Raw genomic sequence first — 18,066 nt, forward strand, 5'->3', positions numbered from 1 at the left:
AACAGAAGCCCTGCCCCCTCTGACCTTTGCACAGAGAAAGCAGCTAATCAGCCACAAGAAACTCACACAAGAAAACCCTTTTTGTTCCTTCTTCAGCTGCTGCCCTACAAGCTCTGACAAGCTCCTCCCACAGCTAATCCCCTACCTCAACAGAAGCCCTGCCCCCTCTGACCTTTGCACAGAGAAAGCAGCTAATCAGCCACAAGAAACTCACACAAGAAAACCCTTTTTGTTCCTTCTTCAGCTGCTGCCCTGCCTTTTACTTTTGTGCAGTAGGCTAGTTTACACTCTCTCTTCTCCATGCCAGTCCTGACTAGTTCAGAGGCCAAAATCTGCTTTGTGTCCTCACAGCATAATGCGCTTGTTAAATTGTTTGCTCCCTGCCACACTTGCTCCAGGTATCACAGCCGACGGCTGCATTGCGCTTCTTTCAAACAGGTAAATGCCTAATTACACAGAGACTACAATTCTGTGGCAATCCTTTGTCCACATGCCTCAGTGAATAAAACAATTGTGCAGCTCGGAGGCAAAGGAAGGAGCACTTTGCTAATTAGCGCACTTAATCTCTGCGCACAGATAATGGTTTTCTGCCACGTCCCATCAGGGCAGGAAGTGGGTTTCGTGACTCCAAAGTGGCAAACAAATGACATTCTGTCAGCTTTCGAACGATAAACACAAGGCGGCTGGTGAGGGTTGCGGGAACAAACAGGGGGCAAACCGAGCGTGGGCTGGAGTCGTCTAATCTCTGCCCTTGGCAGTTAAATGGCAACATCAAACAACCTGAGAAACCAATTCGTAGCAAGCTTAAGCATGCTGCATAAATTTACTAAAAGTTGGTGTTTGCAGGTGTGGTCTGAGTGCTATTCTTATTGAATGATTCAAGACAGGGGGGGAAATAGGTACCTCTTCACACAAGGCCCTTCAGCATTTGAATCATAGAATTGTAGATCACATTCATCCAGTGCTTTACCAGCTGCACTGGCTCCTGGTGGAGTACGGGGTCAGGTTTAAGGTGCTGGTTTGGACCTTTAAAGCCCTATGCGGCCTAGGACCCACATACCTACAGGACCCCCTCTCCTGGTATGCACCATCGAGTACCTTAAGGTCCACAAATGACAACATTTTGGAGGTCCCAGGTCGCAGGATGGTTAGATTGGTCGCAACTAGGGCCAGAGCCTTTTCAGTAGTGACCCCGACTTGGTGGAACGCTCTGTCACAAGAGACTAGGGCCCTGCGGGACTTGACATCTTTCTGCAGGGCCTGCAAGACAGAGCTGTTCTGCCTGGCCTTTGGTTTGGACTCAGTCTGACCCTTATGTTTTCCCTCCCCTTATGGTTTTGATCTATGAGATATTTTTAAAATGAGACAGCATTTTAAATTGCATTTTAACCTGTATTTTAAATTGGTTTTTTCCCCCCATTACAACTTTACTGCAACTTTACTGGTGTTAGCCGCCCTGAGTTGGGCTCTGGCCGGGGAGGGCGGGGTATAAATAAAAATTATATTATTATTATCATCATCATCATCATCATAGAATTGTAGAGTCACAGGGGCCACACAGATCCAGTGTTTCCCAAACTTGGGTCTCCTACTGTTTTTTGGACAACAACTCCTATCATTCCTAGTGGTCAGGGATGATAATTGTAGGGCAGAATTGTCACTGCTCCCTCAGTGGAGGCCAGTTACTGTGGAGGAAGTCTATACATTAATTGGGAATCTGAAGAGCGGAAAGGCTCCGGGGAAAGACTTTATCCCAGCGGAATTGATTACATCAAACCAGCACTGGTGGGCTCCGCTTCTGGCAGCACTTTTTACAGTAGTAAATAACTCGGGCAAAGATTGAGAGTCTCATGCTGTTCCAGCTGAGCTATCCCCGTTGCTCCCAAAAGATGTAGTGATGGCTACCAACCTGGAAGGCTTCAAAGGATTAGGCATGCAGAATAAGGCTATCAGTGGCTACTAGCCACAATGGTTACGTTCTACTTCTATAGTAAGAGGTAGTGTGCTTCTGAATACCAGTTGCTGAGAATCGCAAGTCAGGAGAGCACTGATGCAGAAGCAGAAAGCTGATCCTGCCTGATCCAGCAGGGCTCTTATTGTTGCACCATTATTATATTATATGTAGTGGGTGATCTTCAATCACATTTGACTCAGAACAGACCCACTGAATTTAATGAACACACCAAAGTTTTGCCCATTAATTTCAGGGGGTTTACTAATAAGGAAAACTTAGCTGAATACCACCAAGCAGAAACTACGTTTCCCATGCTTATTTTAACTAATAAATGCATTTTGGGCACACTTTCCTTCTCCACATATATTTTTGCAAACATTCCTCGACTGGAGAAAACATTCAGAAAATCTGGAATCTTGGGAGGATAGGTGCATTCCGGTTTGTGCATTTTTGGAAAGTCTAAACAGGTAGTTCTGAATTAGACTTCGAACTGAATTTCCCTCACGTTCGTATTTGCGGTGCTTAACAAAAATAAGCATGAGTTATCAACAACTTTAATTCCCAAAGCAGTCATAATTTTTGTATAAACAGCAATAATGAGTGGGTGGCAAGTGAGACAGCATAGCCAAAGGAAGTAATCTGGGAGAGGTTAATGACTGAATTAACAGGGAACAGCTACTATCCATCCCCGTTTCAAAAACTAGTTAAAAGGGGTCTTTGTTCTCTTCTAACGTGTTCATAAAAAGTTGCGTTTTTACTGCAAGAGATGCAAAGAGGGTAAACACTTATCAACAAGAACCGTACGACAGACCTTGTGTGACAGCAATGATTATTTTTTTTAATGATAGGTCTAAAAGAAGTCGGGCATCACTGACAGGAAAAAAGCTGACAAAAAGAAAACAGAATTAACTTAGTAGCGAGCTAAGATCACACAGAAACTACCAAGGAAAGTGAGAATTAGTTTGTATTAATATTTACAAAGATTAAAGTGATTCTTGATTCTAGAGTTCTCTCACAGTACTGTTCAGTGCACTTTCTACATTTTTCTTCAAGGGTATGAGACACAGCCAATGAATCAACACATCACCAGTGTAGCACGTTTCCAAGGCAAGATGCCATAAAAGTGTAGCCAATTCTGGGGGACCGGGACTTATGGCAACGATGCCTGTTGACTAAAGGCCCACACCACTGCTATAAGCCCGTTGGGGACCCTCCATGAAGTATAAACCACAAAGTCTTTTGACACCACAAATTTATTGCGGCACAAGCTTTTGCGGACTACAGACCATTTCATCCATCTGACCATAGTTCACCAAAAGTGCTGCAATAAATTTGTAGCCCTTTAAAGTTGCCACTAGCCTCTTTTGCAGAGGACCCATTCCAGCCCTGCCTGTGCTCAGGAAGGATAGCAGCAAAAAAGGACATTTGTGGGTGAATCCATGCCAGCTATAAGGCAATCTTGCCTTTGTGGTATTCAAAAAACTGATACCAAATCAATCTGAAGGTACTGTTCTGTGTTGATGTTCTAGGACTGTTTTCAATTTTCATACTATATCCACCATTAAGTTTTGTCTAGGAATAAGGAAGATCTCCTGGGGTTTTTCCTTCCAAGAGTACAAGATCCAGAGAGTTGAGAGCCTGAACAGCAGCACTCTTGTTTAGAGAAGAGAGGAATACTACAAGGTTTTGCTGCAGGTCCCCACTTGCTACATAACGGTCAAAGCCACGCCAGCCGCCTGATCATACAATACAGCTGGAATCTGCAGCTTTCCCACCAAGGCTGCTATCTCCACAAACCAGAAAACCTTATAGCCACAAACCTTCTCTAGCGAACAGCAACTAAAAAATTGTTACAATGGAACAATACACCATTCCTCCTCTTGCTTGGCCAGGGTGAACCTAATTCATCTTTTGCAAGGGAAACACATAATTTTGTGTTTTTATTTATACGGATTTGCTGGCCACGTTGGGAGCTTCTCTGGTTGAAGAGCAAGGTACAGATGCATTGAACAAATATAAAAGGAGAAAACAATGGAAGTAGCGAAGTAGGAAGAGCCCAAACACGTTTCTCTCTGTTTGTTTTTCTGCATCAACATGCATTTTATTTATTTGAGATTTGTCTTCACATCAGCTCAGTTAACCTGCCGTGCTGGAGAGATAAGCGCCTCAGCCTGATGATTTTATATGGATTGAAGCAGAAGGGTACATCAAGTTCGATTCCTCTGTGTGTGTGTGTGTGTTTCTGTGTGTGTTTTTCACTGCAATTCTATCACCTGCTGCTTGTCCCTCTGGTCTTCCTCATCGTCTGTATGGCTTTCGTCATAAACTCTAAAAATAAAACATAATTAAAAGGTTCAGCTGTTTTGTTTCCAGAAATCCAAATGCAATCAAGTTCCCGATACAGAGATAAGATTAATAACAATGAAGCAAAACAGATATGTAACCAGTGGCTTGCATCCATTTAAGTGATACCCACTGAAATTGCTGGGCTTGGTAGTCATGCCCATTGACTTCCAAAGGTCTACTGTGATTATGACTTGGTTAGATTCAACCTATTATCGCTCTCGGATTGGCATAGAAGATCAGACCACCTACTGTTTCGGAAAGTGGAAATTATTTGTCCTGTTCCGTCCATTCTTTTAAAGCCTTTGCCAAATATATCCGGAATCACTGTTCACAACGTCTGTTTGCAAACTACTTTGGCAGCGTTGGACGCCATAAACAGCCTTGTTTTCACCAGATAAGAATCTGATACATTGCTTCTTTCAGAGACTTGCATAGTCTTCAAAGACTTTCAGAGACTTCTATGTTTATTTGGTTTTATATTTTCAAGAGAATCTATTAAGAGCGCATATTTTGTGACTTTCAGAGATTCATAAGTTTTCTGTTTATGTGATTTCATATAGTTAATATTATATAAAGAGTGTATATTGATATTGTATCATTGTATTTGGTCATTGTGGTGCCTTGGATATTACTGACTATTGTTTGCAACACAGGGGTTAAATTGTTTGGTTATTTGCCAAATATAAAACAGGAAGTAAAACGCACTTGCAAATGTTAGGGTATAGTGCAAAAAAGGTGAGAACCTGCCCTCATAGAATCACAGAACTGTAGAATTGGAAGGGACCACAATGGTGATCTAAAACAACACCCTGCAATGCAGGGATCTTTTGCAGAACGTCGGGCTAGAACCCACAATCCAGAGATTAAGAGCCTTGTGCTCTACCAACTGAGCTATATTCAGGACCTTTTGACTTACAACCAATCCATGGAGTGGCAATGGTTGTCAGCCTCCTCCACAGCCTCCATGTTTATAGTGACTGTGGAACTGAACATGCAGGATGTTGGGAAGGAAATCAAAATTAGCTGGCTCTGCCTACTGTTGGTGCACATCTCTGTTGGGTACACTTGATACCCAAAGCTCAACATACCACACAATCGAATTCCCCCCCCCCCTGTTTTTCTAAAGAAAGTAATCTCTGCTACCTGCGCCCCCGCCACCCGACCACTAAAAGAACCATGTTGCATGTTACATGTGAAGCTTGGAGGCGATCTTACTGTTCTTATATGTCTGGGGCAAGAAAAAGCCCCATGGTGAGAGATAGCAGGCTTTGAAAAAGCAGAATGAGAAAGTGTCCTGAAGAGGGTTCTCATTAGAAGGCTGTATTTTGTTAAAAAAGAACAAAAGCTGGGGAAAGTTAATGCTTTCAAATCTTGCATAATTAATCACTTCTCAGTGAAGAGGAGATGAGCTGATAATTGAGAAACAAGCCATATTAGCAGATAATTAGGAAAAATAAATTAACCTAGATGAGAGGGTGCAGGACTCATCTGGCAAACCATGCAGACCTCTAGCGTTTGTAAGCAGAATTCTGATTTGATTTTGTCACATGCGTCGTATAAAGGAAAGTTCGTTGTTACACGGAATGTGAAATGCTGGATTTGGGAGTTTGGTTTTTACATTTCTTTTACCCTCTTGTAAAAGTTAACTCACCTTATAGCATCACCTTTACTGTAGTCTTTTATTTCATGGCTATTAAGGAAATCGGGAAGATTCTGACATGCCCCCTTTGAATGTCTACTGAAGTCTCCAGAGCTTAAGTCACTGAATTCTTCCCAAGGATCTGAAATTTTGTAAGTATTTTCTTTTAGTAACAAGCAACAGAAGTACTAAGGTGCCTGAAATTCGCACAGAGCATGAGAAAGAACAGTCAGAGCCGTCAAAATGTGACATTTTGTGTATTAAAACTGGGGGAGGGGGATATACTCCAGCTCAAAATATTGCTAGAAACTCTCCAATGTAGGGCAAGTCCATAGTACTATAGTTCATAATACATAGCACCTGCCTCTGTTATTATACCCTCATGAGAGCATCCCACACTGCCGATTCAGCGCTTTAGTGCTAAACTGGAAATGCTAGCAAAGGCATCGCTCCAACTGATCCTGCAATTCTCCCTGTCTGCACTCTGCAGCACAGATTAACAGGGGTAGGCACAGCTGCTTTGCATCTTGCGGAAACTGCATGGGGGACTGAGTGTTAGAATTCCTCCATGATTGCAGTCATGGGATTTTTGTCTATCACGTGACGGTGTATGTTTTGACTCCACAGAGTGGTGTGTTACTGTGTTCCGTGAAGTGGGACTATTGTCCTTTGTTCTTTTTCTCTTTGCTGTCTGATGCTAGAGAGAGAGGGAGCCATGTTGCAGTGCTCGGTGTGTGTTTATGTGTAAATAAAGTAGATTAGCCAAAATGCTGAGTTGCTGAGGTCTGTTACCCAACTGCGAAGACTCTGCGGATCCCTAAGTGTGCCGATGTCTGTTGGCATCGGTCGCTGTGATGTTCAGGCTGAAGAAAGCTTTTGAAGCTCCCGAACGATCAACCAGGAGGGAGAGAACATGCCAGGTGGGCATGTGTCTCTGCCAGGGTCCTACTCGAGTGTAGGACGAGCTCCTAACACTGAGTGCATCTGAGAGTCACCCAAAATCTGAGGCAGGGTGGTCATGTTTTGATTCCATTTAGACGCTCAACATTGTGGGCCAATGAGTTGCTCAAAACAATCCCGTCTGTGGGATTTAAATTTCGCTAGAGACTAGAATCCCTCCAATATGCTATGCCAGAGAAGGGGAACCTCAGGCCTGGGAATCAAATGTGGCCCCTGGACCTTTCTAACTGGCCCGTGGGACTCTCCACAGGCCACACAACCTTCTGAGCCACACCCTCAGCAGCCCTATTCTGCACTCTCCTCGAGCGCTCCTGCCAGGCTAGAAGGCTTCCTTGATTATGTTGGTTGCTTGGCTGGCTGGAGCATAGAGGGCAAAAACTGAGCCAAAACTAACAAAATTAATTTCAATAGGGACAAATGTAAGGTTTGACACTTATTCAGGAAGAACCAGCTGCACAAATATAAGATGGGAGACACCTGGATCTTGGGGTCTTAGTAGATCACAAGCGTCAACAGCGTGATGCAGCAGCAAAATTGCTAATACTATTATAGGCTGCATCAACAGAAGTACAGTGTCCACATCAGGTGTAGTTAATAGTACTGCTCTCTTCTGCCTTCTCCAAGATGATCAAGGGTCTGGAAACCAAACCTTAGGAGGAACAGTTGAGGGAGCTGGGTATGTTTAGTTTGTGCCTACCCGACTTCACCCAATGTTTGCCTAGGGATCAGGGAATCAGAGAAGTGTTGTTGCTTATGTCCCAATATTGTGGACTTCCTTCTTTATAATCCAGAGAATATGGGAAAATGAAAAACATCCAGCTGAGCATAAACGCAGACTATACAGATAATCAAGCTACCAAAAATACATCTTTCAGAATGGGAGTTTAATGATATTGCATAATTACCCGCATTACTTTGCCATTCGTCTTCTAAATCTGCTAAGGCTTGTTGATCAGTACTGTATTCCAAGAAAGGATCATCATGTTCGGTGACATCAATGCCTTCAATCTCTGAAATTTCAGAAGCTGCTCGGGATAAAGGCCAGGTAGCTGAGCTTTCGGATCCTGTCTGAAGAACTGAAGAAGGGCGAAGTGTGGGTGTGATGGTTCTGCAAAAAGGAATATTTGCAGAAAGGGGCCTTGCAAAGGCATTTTCTGAAAATGTGAGAATGATTTGCTGTTAAAGACCTGCTACAAAAATTTTCTTTTCTAGAGATATGCATAAAAAGTCCTTCCCTATTCTAGAAAACATTAGGCATGGGTCCAAAGGGTGTTTACAAACACACTAAGCAGCACTGCATCTCCAAATCTAGAAACCACCTCAATCTGGACAGGAATCAGGCTGAAGTAATGTTGAAGGCCCAATTATATCTAACTTTTTTTAACATGAAACCCCAAAAAATGAAAGCGTGAAAACTCATCATACTTGCACATACAGTCATGAAGTAACAGGTGCAGGAGGAAAATTAAAAGTATGTTGTTCTGTGACATGTTAAAATAGGAGTTTTCAATCAAAGTATTATTGTTTTTTGCATATCTGCAAACTTTGTGGTCCCCCCATCCTCTTATGTGTAGGTGGTACTGTTTTTGACCCACTAATACCAAATTCATGCTCCACACTTGGGGAAGGAGTTGACTATTAGTAAATATGACATTATCAATACTTGAACTCTTGCAACCCATATTTGATTTTTTTTAATTAAAAAATATATCAAAATCCCCTTTCTTTGTTCAAGAAAAGCCATATACTTAACTCTAACTCCTGTATTCAAGCACTTAAGCCTCCCCCGCCCCTAATTCATCATTATAATTACACACACACAAACACAGTTCTCCTCCTACTCCCTTCAGTTCTTGTTCTGTGAGCTGGAAGGTGAATTTGTGAAGTAAGGAGCCTCTAGTCCTCATGGAGGTGCTCTGCACATTTTGGAACCCGGGAAAATCAGGAATAGCAACAGTGGATGTACTTTGTCCTGGTTTCACAGTGCAAGCGTGCTTTTTATGTTGGGCTCTTACCGATGGACAACTTCGACCGATAAGCTCTTGGACCTGGGCTTTGCCTTCCCAGTCTACTTGATGGTCTGCCAAGCTCTCTTTCCAAGACATCTTGCACTACAGACTCATCAGCACATTCACTTAAGCTGAACTGCCTCATCCACTGCTGAGACCCTGGAGTTGAAAAAGGTAGATGTTTAATTCCCATAATCAGAATTTTCTTCTTAAAGCATTATTTGGTTGGACAGATTACACTTGCTTTTAAACGCATCCGCCAGCGGCAGAGGAACTCTCTCAGGCAGCCAGGGCAGGACGAACCACCCGGTGGCGCATGCGCAGCATCCCATACGGTCGCCGTGTGAGAGGCAGCCCGTACAGACGGTGCAAGAGAGTGGCAGCCCGTACGGACACTGCGTGAGCTGCGCCCATACTGATTGTGCATGCCCTTGGTCGCTCTACAGCTGGGGGGAGGCAGGGGCCATCTTGTCACACACACACACCCCCGAGTGGCACCCAGGGCGGACCGCCCCCTCCGCCCCCCCACTTCGTACGCCCCTGGCATCCACACAGATTATTTACATGCACTGGGTCCTCACTCCATTCCCAGGACTTGCAGGTCATACTTTACAGGAGTTCTGCCTCTTCTCTCCCTGGTCCCATGCCTTTAACAATAAACTGGCACACAGAAATGAAACAGATGATGTTTCCCCAACTATTTGCTTCCATGCATAGCTAAGGCTTCACCTTCTACAATTCTGTGTGCCAAGTTGCTCTTTGAGGTCTAATTCCAGTAAATGGGACTTACACAGCACAAAGACAACAGATGGAATGAGGGGTGGGGAAGAGGAAAAAAATGCAAGCTTCGATTGGTTTAATTGCCACCATCAGTCCACTAGATTGTTAGCTGATTAATTGATGGCACCAGCGTCAATGAACAAGGGTGACTTTCATTCCACAAACTGTTAATTTTTAGAGGCTCTCCTGTTTTATGTAATAAAGAATGAAGAGGGGGCCTTTACTGCTGCATATGGACCTATAGCTTATTAAATTATCTCTGTTTCTTAAACATGTCAACAAGCACCTATACTGAGATTTTGCAAATATGCACATTTAATTATTTGTTAATTAAGATTAGTCTGTTAAAAGGCAGGTGATCAGATCAAATAAAAAACATTTGATTGGATGAAGGTCTTTCAGATATTTTATTTATTTTATTTGCTTAATAAAATTTATATGTTACCTGGTTGTAAAAAATAAAAATCACTAAGCAGTTTTCAAAAATATAAAATGAAACACTGAAATTATCAATACAAAAAGTTAAAATTAGGTATTTTAAAATATTTGAAAGATGATTAGAATAAACAGTAGCTAAAAAGAAATAAAACACATATAATTTCTCCACATCTAGACAGGTTTGCCTAAACAAAAACATTTTAAGGTACAATAGGGCATGGTCATTAGCAGTTTGACAGAAGAAGATGAGCGTTTTGTATTGTGCCCGGAGGATTAGAATGGAAACTCTGGGGCACTGGGTATAACACTGTCCTGCCATCAAACAGTGTCTCCAGCTGAAACCCATGAACAGTCTTTAAATAAACAGGCACAGTTGGTGGGAATTGTCCCTGGCCATAGCTGAACCCTTCAGTGCACGATCCCTCCAAGGCTGCAAGCCAGAGTGATCTGTGAAGGCTGGATCCTAACTTTCACTTCAAAAGAGTACAAGAGCAAAATACAAACACATTCTAAGAAGAGTGAAAGTAAGTCGCTTGTTAATTTTCATTTAACAATTAGCTTGTGTACTCAAGCAACTGATTTATGACTGCTAATGGCTCCTTAATAATTTCCCAAAGAGCTTAATGCACAGTTATTAAGGGAAAACAGGCCTCATCAAAGCTTTGCTTCAGAGAGGAAAATCAAGACATTTCCAGGTGACTTACATAATTGCGTTTCCCACTACAAGTATGATAAACACGGCTTTACAACTTAAAGCATGAAAGAATGACATGCTTTTGTCTCTTTGGTTTTGCTGCTACAATCTTTTCCTTGCGCCTTCTCAGTATGGCAGTTACACCAGCTTATGCCAAATGCACTTATACATGATGTCCTAGACCTGGCATATCCAGATAAGGATGCTGTGTGTACTTAAATATGCAACTGAGGCTACCATGCCCTAAAGCCAATGTGCTCAGTAAGCAACACGCATGGAAACAGGTGTTTGATTCTGCATTACTACCTGAAAATGAAATGCCACGGCTTGGCGATTGCCTGCCTGCACGTGGCGAAGGAAACGATTCCATCATAACTTGCTCACAGCTTGTAAAGAATTCCTCAAGCCCTCGATATGGGGCACAGCTAGGTTTCTCCTTCTGGGCTATTTCCTGTAACAACTGGGGAGAGAAAGAAGATTGGGAAGACAACGCTGTTTTGAAGCCACTTGACATAAGCTTTCCCAGCAACACTGCATTTTTAAAATTTGAAATCTTCTCTGTCCTGGTGAAGAGAGAATGGTTAAACCAGGTTAGTACTAACCATGGTGCGCTGTGTTGGTACTAACCCAGGTGTACCTTTCTCAGCTAAATTAACTTGTGTCTAAGTGGGGCTGTACATGAAAACACCAACATGGCCTGACTGTCAATTTGCAAGCAAGAGCAATTGGGAGAGGCTGAAAAGCTGCCTTAACCACGGTTTGCTTGACACAGATGGAACAGTGACAATGTAATCCTATGCGTATCTGCTTGGAAGGCCCCTGAATTCAGTGGGACTTGCTCCCAACAAAGTATACTTACAATGGCCGCTTTAATCCTGGTTGGAAAATGCAATTCAATCAGTTTGACAACCTGGTTTGCAGCCAATCCTGAACAATGGTTTAATACACCATGGCAAATGTCTGTAGAGGCCCTATATGGTGTACAGCTTTACCCTTAAAACTATTCTTTAAATATCATACAGATATTAAAAAGCTAAAGTTATCCACATGTATTGTCTTTCTTCAAAAAGCTAGGAATTTTGGCAATGTTGAAATTCGCTTAGTTACACAGGGTTGAAATTATGCATAAAAATGAAACTCAGACTTTTAAAAGGTCACAAAAACTGCATTGCTGTGGTTGCATTAAATACATTAAATGTACATCTTACAAGGCAAGCACAAAAAATCCTCTATTATATATTGTGTCACCAAGATTGTGGGACTCCAGATTTTGTTGCAACTGCAACTCATAGCATCCCATACCATTGGTCATGCTGGCTGGGGTTGATGGGAATGCAGGGTCAAAGTTTCCCAAATGTCTGCTTTAAGAATATTCTGAAATTCCTGCCAAGGCTAGAGTCCAGCAAGCTACTGATCTGTTTTCCTCCAATTTGAGTCCCTAATAGTATTCCTGGCCCCTCCAGAGCTAATGAATGAGAGCAAATTCCAAGCCACTGCTTCTTATTTCTCTTCAATTTTTGTATATTTTTTAAAAATAAAATTGTGGTTGTCAACATAACAGCAAAAATCAAGATCCAAATCAACAGTGCATACACAAAATGCAATTCCATAAAAAACTATATGCCGTATTTAGGGAAAGCAAACATCTTATCAAATAAATAATTGTCCTTTAATCAATCTTCAACTTATATAAGCAAAAACACACTTTAACAACTCGAGAGAAGTGAAATGAACCACAGCTCATTTTAGAAACATATCCTCTAAATCGACCACACTGGAATATTCCCCCCCCCTCTAATTTTTAATGAACAGATCTAGTCCTTGTCCTTGCTTACTCCTTAAATAATAAATCACTTTCAGTGACTTAGGCAGTGGAAAATCTGACCTACTGATGCGGCTTCTGGGGGGGCAGATGTTTATAAACAACTTGGCCAATATTGTTCCTAGATGCTGTTTGAAACACAGAGCAATATGAACCCCTCTAGGAAGGCATCAAAGTCTAAGAAAGCCAAATCAAGCAAAAGTAATGGAAGGTAAAAGATAAAGGACCCCTGACAGTTAAGTCCAGTCGCAGATGACTCTGGGGTTGCGGCACTCATCTCGCTTTACAGGCCGAGGGAACCGGCATTTGTCTGCAGACAGTTTTTCCGGGATATGTGGCCAGCATGACTAAGCCGTTTCTGGCGCAACCGAACACCGAAACGCTGCAGCGCACGGAAACGCTGTTTACCTTCCCCCCGGAGCGGTACCTATTTATCTACTTGCTCTTTTTTTGGCGTGCTTTCGCACTGCTAGGTTGGCAGGAGCTGGGACCGAGCAACGGGGGCTCACCCCGTCGTGGGGATTCGAACCGCCGACCTTCTGATCTGCAAGCCCAAGAGGCTCAGTGGTTTTATACCACAGCGCCACCCGCATCCCCAAAGGAAGGTAGTAGCATGTAATAAAGAACTATTCTATCATCCCCTCCTAGCATGATGACAATGAAACTTTCTATGCACTTTCTCTGCACTGTGGCCCTGTTGAGCTGCTGACCATTGGCTTGTAACTTAGAATGGATTAAAGGGTGGACACACCCTTCAGAAATGTTTTACACTTATATAACTTTTTAAAGATGACCCCTTTAGCAGAATCCTAATTTCCTGCTTGATTCTGTTTATAGAGTTTTGCTGAAAAGCAAAAAAATGCAGGCACAAAAAAATTATACAGGCAGCAACCGTTTTAGGCGCACCCAACTGAAGGACAATTGTTGATGTGCAGGTCCTTTGGGACCCAGAAGAAAGCAGAATGGGGGCAAAACAGGAGCAGGGCGGGGGGGGATGGAGCACACTGATACGTCCTACATCCACGTGCCCGGGGGGGCCGGGAACAGAACCTCCGCAAGCAATGCTCTCCGCCTGTGTATTCTTTAGTTCTACAATTTATGTACCACTTAATCACAATTGCCTCTAAACTAAAAAAGAAAAGAAAATCCTCCAATTTCAGGCACTCTCAAGACCCTTCCCCAAAGTCAGTTGTGTGGATGTATGGGAGATTAAAATAGTAAGGAAGAGGAGGAGAAAATCATATTCCCAATGTCCCACCAGGCAGCAGTTACGTGGGGCCTCTTTGTTCCTAGAATCGGAGAAAAATGGGGGTGGGGGGCTCCCTTGAGATATTTTTGGAGGGTGGGTAGGATTCCCCCCCCCCGGGATTTCCTCTTGGATTCTGTTCAGGGAACCACCCATGGATGCCGGATAATCCATTGAAATGAATCTTTTCCATTTGTTGGATCCTCTCGTGGGACGCGGGTGGCGCTGTGGGTAAAAGCCTCAGCGCCTAGGGCTTGCCGATCGAAAGGTCGGCGGTTCGAATCCCCGCGGCGGGGTGCGCTCCCGTTGCTCGGTCCCAGCGCCTGCCAACCTAGCAGTTCGAAAGCAGCCCCGGGTGCAAGTAGATAAATAGGGACCGCTTACTGGCGGGAAGGTAAACGGCGTTTCCGTGTGCTGCGCTGGCTCGCCAGATGCAGCTTTGTCACGTTGGCCACGTGACCCGGAAGTGTCTCCGGACAGCGCTGGCCCCTGGCCTCTTAAGTGAGATGGGCGCACAACCCCAGAGTCTGTCAAGACTGGCCCGTACGGGCAGGGGTACCTTTACCTTTACCTTTACCTCGTGGAATTATTCTATGAATGGGGAATATTGCCACCAAAGAGTCCTAAATGAAACAGGGTGAGGGAGAGGAAATGCTAGCAGTCAACCAGGAGGTAGAGCCAACCTATGCTTTTACCTCCATATTCTTGCTTAGGTAAAGGTAAAGGGACCCCTGACCATTACGTCCAGTCGTGGCCGACTCTGGGGTTGCAGCGCTCATCTCGCTTTATTTGCCGAGGGAGCCGGCATACAGCTTCCAGATCATGTGGCCAGCATGACTAAGCCGCTTCTGGCGAACCAGAGCAGTGCATGGAAACGCCGTTTACCTTCCCGCCAGAGCGGTACCTATTTATCTACTTGCACTTTGATGTGCTTTTGAACTGTAGGTTGGCAGGAGCAGGGACCGAGCAACGGGAGCTCACCCCGTCACGGGGATTCAAACCGCCAACCTTCTGATCGGGAAGTCCTAGGCTCTGTGGTTTAACCCACAGCGCCACCCGCATCCCTATTTGCTGCATTTATACCCCGCCTTTTTTCTTCTTCAAGGAGCTCAAGGCGGCATACTTGTTTCTCCCTCTTCTTATTTAATCCCCACAACAATCTATGAGGTAGGCTAGTCTGAGAGGCAGAACTAGTCCAAGGTCACCCAAAGAGCTTCATGGTTTATACTAAGACTGGCAGAAACCCTTCAGGATTTCTCTCCCAGCCCTACCCAGAGATACCAGGGATTGGACCCAGAACCTTCTGCATGCAAAGCAGATGCTCTCTCACTGAGCCAGAGCCCTTTCCTCTGAGGACTTGGGAGTAAGAAAGCTTCTTTCCTTCTGCATCCTGTGCTGTCCCCTTTCCCCACACCTGCTCTTCTCTTCTCTCCAGACAGATGAAACAATGCAGTGGTTCAACTGGCACAAAAATGGCCCCATTCACAAGATGAAATGAAAAAAAAGTGCAGTGCGCCATACAAGACAGAAATTTATTCCTGCTGTTATTCTACTAATAGTTCAACAAATAACGAGGAAATGGCACCCGCCCCCTCTCCCAAAAAAACAAAAGTGGAGTTTAATTCCTTTTATTTATTTATTTTTACCACTGAAGACTTGGCAGTGAGTGGCGACGCTTCGTGTGACTCTGCGGACATTACTGCGCAAGGTTCCCTCGGAGCCGATTTGGGCGGTCTAGAAGCCTGCTCCGATTTCTTGTGAGTGCTGATCTTCCTTGTCTTCGAATGCTTCTCATTTGCTGCAGCTCCTTTAAAAGGGGTGCAAGGAACCGTTTCCTCTGCGCCGGAACAGCCCCAAGCGCCATCTGCTTTTCTTGACTCTGCAAAAGGTGCTCTTGCTAAAGAATTGAAGCAAAAAAGAGAGAGAGAAAGAAAGAAACCATGTCAGTTCAAATCCCTGCATGTAGTTTCTCAAATGACTGCCTTAAAATAGGCCATTAACACACAAGTTACATCAACTCGCATGTAAAACCAGAGACCTGCACTCAGGGGCTGCACATCCAGACAGAAGCTAGGAACAAAGTAGGTTCAGTCCACAAAAAAACCGCCTATGTAAGTTTGAAAGCAGGAAGATAGCTATATTTTATTATTTCCTCCTTGCCACATTTCACCTTAAGCTGCTTCCCTTAAACAAATCTTTACTCGGTGGTACATACTCCAGGAATGATGCTTAAGGGTCAAAGGCTCATCTAGCATTTCTGAATGCTGGGAGATTCAGGCTGCCTGCCTGACTGCATAGTCAACAGAAACAGTTAGTTATAGAGGTTAAAAGGTACCCACTATTGGTTTTTAGGAAGGAGTGCACCCTTGGGAATAAGCACAGAAGTTGTCACTTATCCGTGGGTTACGACATCTGTGCAAACACAAACCACCTACTCTGGGGGAGAAAACTATGTCAACACAAATCCTCTTTTACCAGTAGAAGTGACTACCATAAGCTCACCTCGAGGTGTTTCTTTCTGTTTATTATGAAGCACATTTACACACTGTTCTTTCTGAGCTGCAGGTGAAAGCGATGACCTGGTGGTAATATTGCCAGCTTGTGCCAGAAAAACGTCAGGTTCAGTTTTCTGATTTTCCGACGTGGGTCCACTTGAGGGACAAGACAAAAATTGAAACAGAAAATGAGCAAATTGCCACATTAAAGCAACTTCCTACAGGTCTATGGGAGATAAACATATTTAAATACATATATGTGTGTGTGTGTGTGTGTGTGTGTGTGAGAGAGAGAGAGAGAGAGAGAGAGAGAGAGAGAGAGAGAATGACTTCTTTTTAAAGAAAGGCTTTTAAAACACATTATTATTATTATTATTATTATTATTATTATTATTATTATACCCCGCCCATTTGGCTGGGTTTTTCCAGCCATATGAAACATTGTAAAACATCAGACATTAAAAATTTACCAATTTACAGGGCTGCCTTCAGATGTCTTCTAAATGTCTGATAGTTTTTTATTTCCTTGACCTCTGATGGGAGGGCATTCCACAGGGCAGGTGCCACTACTGAGAAGGCCCCCTGCCTGCTTCCCTGTAATCTCACTTCTCGCAGTGAGGGAACCGCCAGAAGGCCTTCGGAGCTGGACCTCAGCGTCTGGGCTGAACAGGTGGAGATACTCCTTCAAGTATACTGGGCCGAGGCCGTTTAGGGATTTAAAGGTCAGCACCAACACTTTGAATTGTGCTCGGAAACGTACTGGGAGCCAGTGTAGGTCTTTCAGGACCGGTGTTATACGGTCTCGGCAACCACTCCCAGTCACCAGTCCAGCTGCTGCATTCAGACCATGTGATCATTTTACACTGAAGCCATTTGATACTGATTTTGTGTGGTGATTATGATTTTTATCTAGGATAATTACTTTTGCATTTACATTCCACACAGAATATTTCATTAATTGCACTGCTGCTTTTTTTAAGCTGTAATTTAAGTACAAAAATATGTGCTACATGTTTCAGGAAACAAAGGGGAAAAAATGAGGCCAAGTTAAAGATTCTAAAATATGAATTTCAGGAGACTGAGCAGCGGATGAGATCCTTCAGTTGAAGCGGACTCTGAAGAGATGAAATAGCAGAAGCCTCTGCACACATTGCTCACATGAAGGGGATGAGGCAATGGGGCTTTTACAACTTAAAATCAGAAGCCAGATAGCTCCACTGTTGAAGGCAGCATGCTTCCATGCACCAGCTAATGGAAATCACAAGTGGGAAGAATGCTGTCATGTGCATGTTCTGCCTTTGGGGTTCCACAGGCATCTGGCTGGTCACTTTGAGAAATACATGCTGGACCTTGAGCCTCATCCAGAATGGCTCTTCTTATGCTCATAATAGGTTTATGTTGGGAAGATCCTTCATGCATTATTACAGTAAAGGGGCATCTATACACTGAAAAGGCAACAGCATTGCACTCCATGCCCTGCCTCCGGTGTAATGTGGCTTCCCTTTCCACACCTCTGAGACCTGCAAAAGGGAAGCCTGCATGCCTAGCCTTATACGCCAACAGATTTTCAATGGATCCAGAATTTACACCTGCAGGATTCTGTTTTGCAGGTGTATACACTCAATGTGTGGACATCAGGGGTGGGGCTTGGGGAATCAGGTGACCTGGAAGCAGGGCCAGCGG

The 18,066-nt window shown here is 43.7% G+C and overlaps 1 protein-coding gene across 5 annotated transcripts in view; it reads right to left on the reverse strand.

The window, feature by feature from the left end:
• Nucleotides 1–3,874: 3,874 nt before the first annotated feature.
• The window catches only part of ZBBX (zinc finger B-box domain containing), a 41,695-nt gene continuing 27,503 nt past the window's right edge, over nucleotides 3,875–18,066 (reverse strand). For 4 of the 5 annotated variants that reach the window (XM_053390443.1, XM_053390444.1, XM_053390445.1 and 1 more), the window contains exons 14-20: nucleotides 16,391–16,539; nucleotides 15,535–15,785; nucleotides 11,127–11,280; nucleotides 8,915–9,067; nucleotides 7,805–8,053; nucleotides 5,952–6,081; nucleotides 3,875–4,282 (exon numbers count right to left, since the gene is read on the reverse strand). In XM_053390443.1, coding sequence (XP_053246418.1) covers nucleotides 4,210–4,282; nucleotides 5,952–6,081; nucleotides 7,805–8,053; nucleotides 8,915–9,067; nucleotides 11,127–11,280; nucleotides 15,535–15,785; nucleotides 16,391–16,539 — 1,159 coding nt within the window. In that variant the 3' untranslated portion in view covers nucleotides 3,875–4,209. The remainder of the gene's footprint in view (nucleotides 4,283–5,951; nucleotides 6,082–7,804; nucleotides 8,054–8,914; nucleotides 9,068–11,126; nucleotides 11,281–15,534; nucleotides 15,786–16,390; nucleotides 16,540–18,066) is intronic. The other variant, XM_053390447.1, reaches the window with a different exon arrangement.

This window comes from Podarcis raffonei, chromosome 5 (genome assembly GCF_027172205.1).
Source record: "Podarcis raffonei isolate rPodRaf1 chromosome 5, rPodRaf1.pri, whole genome shotgun sequence".
NCBI classification, from domain to species: domain Eukaryota; kingdom Metazoa; phylum Chordata; class Lepidosauria; order Squamata; family Lacertidae; genus Podarcis; species Podarcis raffonei.